Source organism: Mesoplodon mirus, assembly GCF_964341445.2.
Source record: "Mesoplodon mirus genome assembly, chromosome: 10".
NCBI classification, from domain to species: Eukaryota; Metazoa; Chordata; class Mammalia; order Artiodactyla; family Ziphiidae; genus Mesoplodon; species Mesoplodon mirus.
In genome coordinates this window covers 50,857,683-50,871,095 of record NC_138986.1, presented here as the reverse complement: position 1 = coordinate 50,871,095, position 13,413 = coordinate 50,857,683, and the positions used below count along the sequence as shown (strand labels likewise).

Sequence of the window (13,413 nt, the reverse complement as noted above, 5' to 3'; positions counted from 1 at the left end):
GTTGAGATGATAAACTTCAAAATCAGGATTGTTAACTCTGAGCAAGAAGGGAACAAAGGGGGGGCTTCAACTCTATCTAATGTGTTATTAAATTTTGGAATAAATATTTCAAAATATAAAGATTTGATAAAGCTGAGTGGCAGGTAACCAGGTATTCAATATTTTCTCCAATTTAGCATGTTTATAATATTCCATAATAAAAGTATTTTTAAGTGTAACTGTGAGATATTTCAACAGGTTAGTTGATTTAAGAAAATAATTTTGAGGAAATTATAACTTTTCCTGATAATATAATTCTAGACTCTACTAGTTCAGCATTTGCTTCTTACAAATAGACTGAGTGAGGAAGGGGTATTATTAGCTCAAAAAGTACTCAGCAAGACATAGGGAATATCTTAGTAAGAGGTTTTTAGCGATGAAACTTCTTTCCACTTTCTGAAATCTCATGAGCTGAGTTTTCTTGGCCTTAAATCTTTTTCATGAATGCCACATGTTTCTGAGTTCTATGTACATTGGACTTAATCTTACTCCATGTTCAGCAGAGTTTGTCTTTTCCAGGTAATGTGTCCATTTTACATACCGGGGAAATAATTAGCCAAGTGTCTTCTTGTCCTTTAGGAGATTAATAAAAAATGAAAAAAAAAAGATTTGAATGAATAACAAAGCAATCACTGAAGATTCACAAAATAATTCTCTGCTGACTCTGAAGGCAGTTGTCCTGGTGGCCGTGAGCCTATCCATATGTCTGTGTGAGAGCATAGGTGTCTCTGTGAGTTTTTTTGTTTTTTTTTAAAAAATAATTAATTTATTTATTGGTTGCGTTGGGTCTTCGTTGCTGTGCACGGGCTTTCTCTAGTTGCGGTGAGCAGGGGCTACTCTTCGTTGCAGTGCGTGGGCTTCTCATTGTCGTGGCTTCTCTTGTTCTGGAGCATGGGCTTTAGGCACACAGGCTTCAGTAGTTGTGGCACATGGGCTCAGTAGTTGTGGCTTGCGGGCTCTAGAGCGCAGGCTCAGTAGTTGTGGCGCAGGGGCTTAGTTGCTCCACGGCATGTGGGATCTTCCCAGACCAGGGCTCACACCCGTGTCTCCTGCATTGGCAGGTGGATTCTTAACCACTGCACCACCAGGGAAGCCCTCTGTGAGTTTTTATATTCACTTGCTTCTCTGTGGACATGTTTGTGTTCTCATTTCCTCCATAGTGTCAGTTCTCTGAAAATCCAGGAGAAGCCTGAAAGGCCACTTTAATCCCTCAAATTCAGAACCTCAACTAGGTTCAGACTGAGGAATATTTTCCACATCCTTCTTTTGATAAACTCCAGGTAGGTTTGAGAATTATGCTTAAGTTCTGGACATCCCTCTGAAAAAGTGGTGGACTAGAGTAGGTTACACCTAGCTTATCTTCACCTAAGCTAGTCCAGAATTCGAATATCAGTTAGGAGTGAGTGAACTGGAAGGAATTGCCGAAGAAATTGCCTCCTGTCATTTGTCTCCCACTGACACGCATAGGCACTTAGAAATGCTTGTTGCTTGAATGCATGCAACATTAAAAAGTCATTTGCGTCTTCAAATTCTGTTATAATCAGAAATTGAGCCATTTCTTATGCTAGTTGTAGAGGTTTAAACTCTGCCCCCCACACTTGTTAGTTATTTAGGTACTTAAAAGGCTTAATTATACTAGTAAACTGAACAAATTGGTGTACTTTAGGTTACAAGGGTTCTTTTGCAAATCAGCTGATAGTATTTAAAAAAAGATTTTCATTTAAAGAGAATTTGTGGGTGCTAACATATAGTTCAGTTCTTTAGTTTTAATGATCTTCTTAGAAACCTGAAGTGATCTATTTTTATTAAACAGTGGTCTATGTTGAGAATGATATAATGCTTGTTTTTAAAAGATGTAATTATGCTCAGTATTCCAGCTGGAATCACTGTCTGTCATTTTAGGAGTTAGTAATGGAATGGTGAGGGGAGTAGGGAGAAACAGGAAAAGGAGTATTCCTGCATTTTAAACAAATTGAAACCAACTCTTTATTTTAAAGCATCACCCTTATTATCTAATTGTCCTAATGGAAATTATACTTGACCAACAGGTAGACAGTAACCCAGAAAGGTGGAGGACATGCTGTTTTAATTTATAACTTTGATGAGAATCACCTTGGATTTTTTTTTTTTTTTTTTTTTTTTTTTGCTGTACGCGGGCCTCTCACTGTTGTGGCCTCTCCCATTGAGGAGCACAGGCTCCGGATGTGCAGGCTCAGTGGCCATGGCTCACGGGCCTAGCCACTCCGCAGCATGTGGGATCTTCCCAGACCGGGGCACGAACCCGTGTCCCCTGCATCGGCAGGCGGACTCTCAACCACTGCGCCACCAGGGAAGCCCACCTTGGATTATTTTTAATGCTAGAATTTTAATATCATAAGGAACAAAGGATAAAGTTAGAATGATTAAATCAAAATATTTGGAATGATGGATGGCAAATGTTTACTTTGCAGAAGTTAAAGGAATAGTTTTGAAAGCAATTGTCTAAATGCAAATATGTAGATATTTTTAGAATAATTTTAGACTTAGTTCAAAAGTAAAAGTAATACAGTAATTAATCACCTTACCAAATTTTGTTTTGTTTTTCTCAACTTTTTATTTTGAAAAATTTCAACAGTACACTTAAAACCACTAATGGTTAACATTTTGCCACATTTTTTTTTCTCTCTCTCTCAAAATTTTTTCTTTAATCATCTGAAAGTAAGTTGTAATATCATAACACTTGACCTCTAAAAACATAATTATGTATCTCCTAACAAGGACCTTTTCCTGAATAACTATATTACCATTATCACACCCAAGAAACTTAACATTGATGTAATGATATCTAAAATAGGGCCACCCGATTTAGCAAACAAAAATACAGGATGTCCAGATAAACCTGAATTTCAGATAAATAATGAATAGTTTTTTAGTATATATATGTACCATGCAATATTTAGGACATACATGTACTAAAAAATTATTTGATATCAGTGTGAAATTCAAATTTAACTGGCATCCTGTATTTTATCTGGCAATCCTAAATATGAAGCCCATATTCAGATTTCTTCAGTTGTCCCCCAAATGTTCTTTTAACTGTGTGTGTGTTTGAATCCAGTAATCATGTTTTACATTTGACTTTGTCTAATAAAATTTTGATAGAATAATTATCACATATTTACTTTAAAAAATATAATCCTCACGTTCAAAAGATTCTCTGTGTGGAAGTGGGCTTTTATGTATATAAAATTCAAATAATAAATTTTTATTAAACTTAGTGGTTTGGAGTGCATCACTAAATGCATAACAACTAGGACCCCAAACACTTGTGACATCAGCACATTTCCTTATTGGACAATTGGCAATTTATTCATATCATTTAAAAAAATTTCATGACATTTTTCTGACATCTGCTTTTCTTATTATCCTCCCTTTTGATTTAGTATATAGTATTGTAATACTTATTATAGTAAGTCCCCTAAACTTGACATACTCTCTTGACTAGATACTTATGAGTTTAGTTTTTTTTTTTTTTAGATTCCACATATAAGTGAGTTCATACGTTGCCTTTCTCTGTCTGATTTATTTCTCATAGCATAATGTCCTCAGTATCCATCAATTTGTCACAAATGTGGATTTCTTTCTTTTTTAATGGTTGAATAATTTACATTGTGTGTGTGTATAACACTTAAGTTGTTTCCATGTTTTGGCTATTGTAAATGATGCTGCAATGAAAAAGGAGTTGCAGATATCTTTTTGAGCTAGTGTTTTCATTTGGATAAATTTCCAGAAGTGGAATTGCTAGATCATATGGTAGTTCTGTTTTTAACTTTTTTTTTTTTTTTTTTTTTGTGGTATGCGGGCCTCCCACTGTTGTGGCCTCTCCCATTGCGGAGCACAGGCTCCGGACACGCAGGCTCAGCGGCCATGGCTCACGGGCCCAGCCGCTCCGCGGCATGTGGGATCCTCCCAGACCAGAGCTCAAACCCGTGTCCCCTGCATCGGCAGGCGGACTCTCAACCACTGCGCCACCAGGGAAGCCCTGTTTTTAACTTTTTGAGGAACCTCCATACTGTTTTCCATAGTGGCTGCACCAATTTACATTCCTACCAACAGTGCATGAGGGTTCTCTTTCTCCACATCCTCACCAACACTTATTTCTTGTTTTTTTGGTAGTAGCCATTCTAACAGATGTGAGATGATATCTCGTGGTTTTGATTTAATTTTCTGATGATTACTGATGTTGAGCATCTTTTCACGTGCCTTTTAGCCATGTGTATGACTTCTTTGGAAAGAATGTCTGTTCAGATTTTCTGACCATCTTGGATTGTTTTCTTGCTGTTGAGTTGTATGAGTTCTTTGTGTATTTTAGATACTAACCCTTTATCACATATGATTTGAAAATATTTTTTCTCATTTGGTAGGTTGCCTTTTCATTTTGTTGATTGTTTTGCTTTTTAGCTTGATAAAGTCCCATTTGTTTATTTTTGCTCTTGTTGCCTTTGCTTTTGATATCAAATCCAAAAAGTCATTGCTAAGACCAGTGTCAAGCAGCTCACCACCTGTGTTTTCTTTTAGGAGTTTTATGGTTTCAGGTCTTATGTTCAAGTCTATAATCCATTTTGAGTTGGTTTTTGTGTATGATATAAGTAGTGGTCCAGTTTCTTTTTTTTTTTCATGTGGCTGTCCAGTTTTCCCAACACTGTTTATTGAAGAAACTATCCTTGAATCTTGGCTCCTTTATATACCCTTGGCTCCTTTGTATACCCTTGCCTCCTTTGATATAAATTAATTAATCATATATGTGTGGATTTATTTCTGGGCTCTCTGTTCTGTTCCATTGATCTGTGTGTCTGTTTTAATACCAGTACCATACTGTTTTGATTACTATAGCTCTCTCTTAAGAATAGATACTTTCAGATACTTTTATAAATACTTATATCAAACCATTAATATGGCCTAGTAAAATATATTATGACATCAGTTAGAATGCTTTCAGTTGCGAATAACAGAAAACCCAACTAAAACTAGGTTAAATAATACAAGTAATCATTGGCTTATGTAGAAGTCCAGGGTTAAGTATGCTTCAGCTGCAGTGTATTAGGCCCCTGACTCCATTACTTACTTGGAGATCTTCTTGATCTTGTCCTCTTGATTATTTTGGCTTTGTGTTCAGCTTGGCTTATCTCAAAGTAGCAAACTAGCATCACGTCTACACAGCATACTGCCCAGAAGACTAGAGCTTCTCTTTCACCTAGAGTTGAACAACAGAACTCTGCTTGACTGAACTTAGTCATAAGCTCACCCTTGAACCCCTCATCTGGTTGTGGAGGATAGAGCTGGGAGTGGGATCATTCTCACCTAAAGGACATGGCTACTGCACAGGTATAGAAGATTGTTGAGAACAACCTGAAAGCCCTGAGGCGTGTCCCTCCATTTTGTCAACAAATCTGTTTCGCTGGTTAGTTCACTCTTCTCTGTAACGATTCTCTAGAGCCTTCTTAGCTCCCTTCAAGCTGAACTACACTTCCCCTATCACTTTCAGCAAACGTCTACATCTTTATAAAGAGAAGGCATTGGGTTGGACCTCCTTCCACTTCCTATATGAAATTGCAATCCCAGAAGTCTGGGTGGACGTGAGGGAATGTGAGGGAAAGTCAATATCTTAGTATGAGATTTTTCTATTTTTAGCTATCCTTCCATCATTTATTTCTAATTTTATTCCATTTTGGTTGGAGTACAGTGATTCTTTGGAGTTTATTGAGGTTTCCTTTATGGCTTGGAATACGCACAGTATTTGAAAATGTGCTCCATGTTCTTGAATGTATTCCTGATTTGTTTGGTAGAGTTTGTATAGATATAAAATAGCTTAAGTGTACATTAATGTTGTTCAGATCTTTGAGAAGGGTGTGTCAAAGGGTGCGATGTTTCTTCTTCGTGGTCCATAGGTTTGAATAGAAGCAGGTATCAGTACATGAAGTTTACAGTCTTCAGCATGAGTGAGTGGGCCTTGTGATTAGGTGTGCAGAGGTGGGCAGTGAGTGGGAACTCCCCAGTGCTGTGTCCTGCACCCAACAGATAAGGAAATGGCTCGTTTTAGAGTTGATGTGGCTTACCCAGAGTCACATAGCTAATAAGTAGCCGAACCAGAATTTGTACCCAGATCTTTTGAGTTCAACTCTAATACTCTTTCCTTATATCTTTTATGCTTAGTGGAAGTAGGTGATAGCTTTCCACTGTCTTCCAACATCATCCTTAAGCTTACCATCTGCACAATCTGTAATACAGTATCACTGGATCCTTATCAAAAACACATTAGAGAAGGTGTCATCATCCTACTTCACAAATTCCCTAAGATATAAGTAACATGACAAATCTTACAACTGGTCACTAGAGAAACTTATTCATGTTCAGATCTTCAGGTCTTTGTCTAGTCAGTGTTAAGTGTGTGTATTTTAGAGGTTGGGCATATATCAGAGTGCTGTCAGGAAACTGTTCACAGCACTTTAAAGACTGAATCAAGAGATGACTTAGAGAGTCATGGGCAGGGCAAGCCTAAGGCAGCAAACAAAGGATGAAGGAGTGAAGGAGGAGCCTGCAGAGAGCTGTAGCTGTGGCATGAGGACCTAATGATTATGGAGGGATGCAGCTCTGCTAGAGACACAGCACTGAAGCAGGGAAGCAACGGGAGAGAATGACCCGGATTTCTCTCCACCCCCTCCCTCCTATCTCCTGCAAGTAGTGCCTCCCAGGGACTGAACCCAGCTAGCAGCCAGCCAGCCAGCAAGGTTGCCCCCTAGGGTAGAGAGCAGGATGAAGGAGGCTTGTGGAGGATGGGAGCACATGTAGAACCCCAGCACCCAGGAACTATGCCAGGGTGGGGTGCTCTGAGACATAGGAACACATTACAGGAAATTAAAACATTGGGAAAGGAAACTTAATGGACCTGAAAAATAGGGTAAATTGTGAGAAAATGTAAATTAGGAGCATGTAAATTATGTGGGTGCCTGTGTAGTTATTTTGAAGAAAACTGTGTGAACCTAACTCTCCCTGAATTGACCACTATGAATAAAGAATTAAAAAACTTCTTTAGAACCCATTTTACAGCCTTCTAAATAGTCTTACTGTTCTCCATTCAATCCTCTGATTTTCCTCTTAATATATAGATTTTTAAATCCTTTGAAATAATTTCAATAATTTTTGGAAGACTGAAATTTTATGGGGAGAAAACTAACCTGCCTCTCCAAGTGAAAATACTTGGAGTGTATATAACATAGTTTAGATAGATGATGTCTAACATTTATTGTGAGAGGATTATCCATTGTGTTTATCAATTTATTTGGAGTAAAATCTGCTTCTTAAGCAGTATTTATGCCATACGAGATATTTGTGATCTCAGATGTTTGAGAATCTTTTCCTTTGATTCTCTATAACCGTATCTCTTTATCATCTTCTAAATATTGCCATAAAATATAAAATAAATTATATATGTAATAGATAATGTACTGTAATATTTGCCAAAGTGCTCTTTCAAAAATACATTGAGTTTGGGTAAAACAGAAGATAGGCCCAAGTGATTTTTTTTTTTTTTTTAGCAGCATTGAGCTCTTCCCATGCCATCTTTTTCCCCCATCTTTGTTAAATTTTTGGCTTGAACTTCATTGATTCAGCATATGTTGATTATATCATGACTAGATCCTGGACTGTTTCTACAAAATGTGATGTGAAGAATTGCTATAACATTTCCAGTTACCTTATGCAAAAAGTTGCTTTCAAAAGATTTCTAATACATAGAATATACTTAGAGATTATTAGGTTGTATGTAAGTTTTCTAATTTGAAGCTGTTTTAAAATTATTGAGGAGCATGATGCTTTTTTTCTGGCAAATTGAAAATAGAATAACCAATGTACAAGACTGGTTCATATAAGATATTACAGCAAGACAAATTAAGAGGTTTTGGAAGGAGTGGCATCTGTTTTCAGTTGAGACTTAAGAATAGATGGAGAGTTAATGTGCAGAGGAACACAGGGAAGGCATCCACCTGGCAGAATCAAAGCAAAGAAGATCCTTTTGCCTAAACCATGGTGAAGATTCTTTTGGAAGGGGCGTGCTAGAGTCAGAGGCTGGATTTATAGAGAAAGCTGAGGGACAGGAAAGCGAGAGAGGTTTCTGAGGCATGCTGGAGTGAATCCACAGATTAAAAAACAAAAGCATTAGGTAGTGGATCCTGAAGTCTAGCTTTTGAAAACGTTCTCTGTCAAAATATTGATTGCTCTGGTTGGTGCTAAGTGGCATAACCTTCGCTTCTTTCTGCTTTTACCCTTTCTGAACTCTCTCAGCTCTGGCTCACCTTGGTTTTTGCACAGGTGTCTAGGAACTGTCATAGAATTTGACGGTTACTCTTCTAAGTGGATCAAAATTCAGGAAGGTAATTTGGGTTGATAATAATATCAGGCAAAGAGAAGTTCCATTTTGTTTCTTCCTTTGAGGCCTCCATCCTCCTGTTTTGCTCTGGACTTGATTGCTTTCTTGTCCTCCTTGTGCCACTGTGGTTCTAGAGTGCAGCCCTCCATCTTACCAGGACATTCTCCCCAGGATCCTCTGTGTTTCATGGAGCCTAGGTGTTCCTATTTCTGTTGGGGAGGGTTTTTTGAGACCCTGTATGTATGGAATATCAGTTTCCCATTTTCACACTTGATGGTTAGATTGGATGGATTAGATTGGAAATCACTGTCCCTCAAACTTTATTCAAGTTCTTATCGGTTGTTTGTGACCTGTCTCCAGCCCCCCGCCCCCCGCCACCTTTCCCCCTGAACGCTCACCCCACTGCCACCTTGGACGTTTGTAGGATTTCCTTTATATCCCTGGGTCTGAAATTTCAGGACTGTGACTTGGTATGGGTCTTATTTCCCTCATTATGTTGGACACTTATGTAATCTGTCCTCCCAATCTTGAAATTTCATCCTTCAGATCTGAGAAAAATCTTAGGTAATTTCCTCCTCTCTTTTTTCTCTGTTTTCTCTTTCTGGAATTCCTTTTGGTCAGATATTGGACCTCCTGAATTAATCCTGTAATTTTCTTATATTTTCCATCTTTCATTGTTATTGTTTATTTGTTGTATTTCTTTAACATTTCCTCAAGCCTATCTTCTAATCCCTTTTCTGGAATTTTGTTTCTGCTACCATTTGTTAAATTTCAAAGTACTCTCTTTTGTTCTTAATATTCCTTTTAAAAATTGCATTTTGTTCTTGCTTTATAGTTTTAATAACTTCTTTCATTTTCCTCAGCATATTAATTATATTGCTTACAGTTTTATTTTGAAGTTTCCTTTTGCTGTCTGTGTAGTCTCTGTTTCCTTGGAGTTTTTTTTTTTTTTTTTTTTTTTTTTTGCGGTACGCGGGCCTCTCATTGTTGTGACCTCTCCCGTTGCGGAGCACAGGCTCCAGACGCGCAGGCACAGCGGCCATGGCTCACGGGCCCAGCCGCTCCGCGGCATGTGGGATCTTTCCGGACTGGGGCACGAACCCGTGTCCCCTGCATCGGCAGGCGGACTCTCAACCACTGCGCCACCAGGGAAGCCCTCCTTGGAGTTTTTTGCCCCCTGTGTATTTGCTGTGGTCTCCAACTTTCATAATGGGAGTTTTTTTGGGTTTTTTTTCAAATTTCTGTTGATTCTTGGCTGTCAATTCGTTTTAGAGTCTTTTCAGATACTAATGAGCTGATTGAAGGCTCCATCTTAAGAGGTTTGTTGACTAGTATGCTTTACTGTAAGGTGATCTGATAGGGACCCAGTTCTTTCTTTGGGAGAAACCCACACTAGATGCCTTTGGGCCTTTATTTCTGGAAACCATTCACTTTCTTCAGAAAAAGTCTTCTGATCTCTTGTTTGCTGGGAATGAGCTAGGCTGTCGTTGTTTGGGGAGCCCATTTGGGAAAGAGGGGGAAGATTACATGGTTAGTAAATTGTGAAGTGGATGTAAACTTAAGTTGTGTGACTTCAGAGCGTTGCTCTGAGCTACTATGATTCTTGCCTCCTATATTAAAACCTAAGTGGGGCTTCATAGCCTTTTACATAAAGTTTTTTGTACTTATTGTGTGCAGTAGCCCATTTCAGTCCTGTATATATAGCACGGTTAGGAACACTATGTATATGATGATATTCGATTATTTCCATGTTGGAGATTTATAATTTGTTCTTAATTTGCAGCTTTTTTCAAGGAGCAAACCTCCAAGGGGCCTGTATGTTTATGGAGATGTTGGTAAGTGTGTTAAAATAAGTTTTAAGTGGCCCAAACAAAAAGTTTCCCAGCTTTCACTCAGGGGTAACTTCCATTTCTATCCCTCAGTACACTACCAGCAGGAACAGGATGAGGTGAGGTAAAATAGGAGAGAGGAGAGGAGTGCAGTTATCTTCGTTTTTACTTTTATTTCTCATAGGGTGACTGCAGTGGAAGGCAGGATTAGTTAGCATGTTAGGGTGCAAACATTATTTAATGTATAAAGTGAGTTGATCTCAGGGAAGGAAGTCATTTCTAGATAGGTTATTAGATAAACCAGAATCTCATTGCTCAGTGCTATTTGACTCAGGTTAATAACTTAAAAAAAATAAGCTGTTTGTTTTTACTTTTTTAAAAAATTAAATTTATCTACTTACTTATTTTGGCTGCGTTGGGTCTTTGTTGCTGTGCGCGGACTATCTCTAGTTGCGGCGAGCAGGGGCTACTCTTCGTTGTGGTGCGCAGGCTTCTCATTGCGGTGGCTTCTCTTGTTGAGGAGCACGGGCTCTAGGCGCATAGGCTTCAGTAGTTGTGGCGCTCGGGCTCAGTAGATGTGGCTCATGGGCTCTAGAGTACAGGCCCAGTAGTTGTGGTGCACGGGCTTAGTTGCTCTGCGGCATGTGGGATCTTCCTGGACCAGGGCTCGAACCCGTGTCCCCTGCATTGGCAGGCAGATTATTAACCACTGCGCCACCAGGGAAGTCCCTGAGTAGACGTTCTTAACGTATGAGTGGTAACATTTCCTTTGTCTCCCACTTCCATGCACTGGGCACAAAGACTCACATTTTCTTGGAAACCTTATGAGCTGTCACTTACTTTCTGGATTTTCCTAATCAGTTAACGTCTTGCTTCTTCCCTGACTTCATTCTTGCTGAAGTTGTCTGTCTCTGGTTTCTATTTCCTTCAATCAAATCTTTTTCTCCAGTTTTAAACCTCTCCCTGGTTACCCACCTTCACTGATGTCATGAAGGTGGCTCCTCCTTCCTCTGACCTTATGGCTTGTCATTCAGTTCTTTACATACTCAAAATACACATTTAATGTAACGAGATCAACAAATTTGCATTGTGAGGAAGTGGTGGCAGAGGTTCGTTATCTTAATAAGAATTTTAGGGTAAGAAAAATAATAGAAGTTAAATAAGTAGTTATACTGCCTTAAAGATCAAACTGTTCAGGGGCTTCCCTGGTGGCGCAGTGGTTGAGAGTCTGCCTGCCGATGCAGGGGACATGGGTTCGTGCCCCGGTCCGGGAGGATCCCACATGCTGCGGAGCAGCTGGGCCCATGAGCCATGGCCACTGAGCCTGCGCGTCCGGAGCCTGTGCTCCGCAACAGGAGAGGCCACAACAGTGAGAGGCCCGCATATCGCAAAAAAAAAAAAGATCAAACTGTTCTTTTCTGGGTCCTCCCTCTTCTTCTGATTTGTTTACTAATGCCTCTAAATGCCTGTTTTACATTTATAGATTTAGCAAATCTAATAAAAAGGGAATTAGTTAGTATTTAAAAAGCGAATGATAGAGATTCTTCAAACTTGCAGATTTTAAAAATGTGAAAGAAGCTCAAACTATTCTTTTTCTTAGTTCATTGGCTAATTGGTATTTTTGAGACTAATGTATGCTTCTTATTTAGAATCTAATTTATACCAGGTACTTGAGCAGTTTTATGTGTCTGCACCTTTGGGCACCGCTAGCAGATCTCATTCTGTTGTCATCTCTCATTTTTTGCCTCTTTGGAGAACGTTTACTTCCTATACCTTCACTTTCATGTTCTGTCATTGCTAAAATCAGCATCTTTGTTTCTCTTGTTACCTTAACCACTTAACCATAAATGGAGATGGTTAGTAAGGCACAACTGTTTCCACTTCTACAAAAGGACTTAAAAAAAAAAAAACTATGAAAGTTGTTGTATTTTTAGTTTGGAAAATACAGCCATATTCTAACAAATTGAAGGAGGTACAATAAACGTAATTTATCTGAATGTTTGAAGGGATTAGAAAAGATGTGTAACATGGGATATTCACATAGGCTGGATGTGTGGCAATCTTTAGCTAGGAACATCTTCATAATGTAGAGAGGGGAAGAGAAAGGAATTCTGAAATAGGAAGTGAGATGAACATTTTGGTGGCCATACTCAGTTTAGTTTAGAATACTTACAAAATAGGTAATAAAAGATGGGTCAAGGGGCTTCCCTGGTGGCGCAGTGGTTGAGAGTCCGCCTGCCGAAGCAGGGGACACGGGCTCGCGCCCCGGTCCGGGAGGATCCCGCGTGCCGCAGAGCGGCTGGGCGCTGAGCCTGCGCCGCAACGGGAGAGGCCACAACAGTGAGAGGCCCGCGTACCGCAAAAAAAAAAAAAAAAAAGATGGGTCAAATTCTCATTTTGGGGTCGCTCGCTGGCTGGGAGAATAGCCTCAGAATGCCTTCACAAGTTCTTATTCTTTATTATTTTTCTTTTTTAGACTTGGGAAACAGATATTAAATTTTAAAGAGACTTGGTGGAAAAGAGATGTCTGTTTCATAGCATCCCTTTCCCTCTCCTTATTCCTGCCCTTGGCTTGGACTCTGTCATGCCCACTTCACTCTACTCTATCTTCATAGGTATGTTGAGATGGTTGACTCAGATGGACCCTCAATACGGGAACCCCAGGAGCATTGATATCATCATGGTTCAATCTTGAAATGTTTTCATTAATAAAATGCTTATCATATCTCATGCAGAAGTCAAAAGTTGCAGTAGTAGTATTTTGTGGCTTCATTCTTACCCTACAGCTGGCTTTCTTATAAGGTTTCAGCTCTAAACTAGCAGAATGAGTGGTGATGGCAGGGTTAATGATTTCTCCCGTACATTAGAAGAGAATGTCAGTCCCTTTTTTGCTGTCTCCTGGTTTAACCTTACCTGTCTCACATTGATAATTTCACCAGTGGAAAGGTAGACTGTTTTTGAGGTTAGGAGTTGGAAAGCAAAATTCTTCTCGGGTGGGAGGCAGTGGTGGAGGATACCACTTCCAGCTCCTTCTGCAGGGGGTCAGCTGTGAAGAGGGCACCACTAGAGGGGGATCTCGAGTAGTCATTTTTTGGCTCCCAGCTATAGGCTTAAAAGTTAGACTTTAAAAGATTTTTAGGT

At 39.3% G+C, this 13,413-nt stretch overlaps 1 protein-coding gene across 4 annotated transcripts in view; it reads left to right on the top strand.

Annotated features, from left to right (window-relative positions):
- The window catches only part of AFG1L (AFG1 like ATPase), a 229,655-nt gene that overhangs the window by 72,887 nt on the left and 143,355 nt on the right, over positions 1-13,413 (top strand). For 3 of the 4 annotated variants that reach the window (XM_082633942.1, XM_082633941.1, XM_082633940.1), the window contains exon 3: positions 10,227-10,278. The exons of the other annotated variant lie outside the window; for it this stretch is intronic. In XM_082633942.1, coding sequence (XP_082490068.1) covers positions 10,227-10,278 — 52 coding nt within the window. The remainder of the gene's footprint in view (positions 1-10,226; positions 10,279-13,413) is intronic. 4 annotated transcript variants of the gene reach the window in all.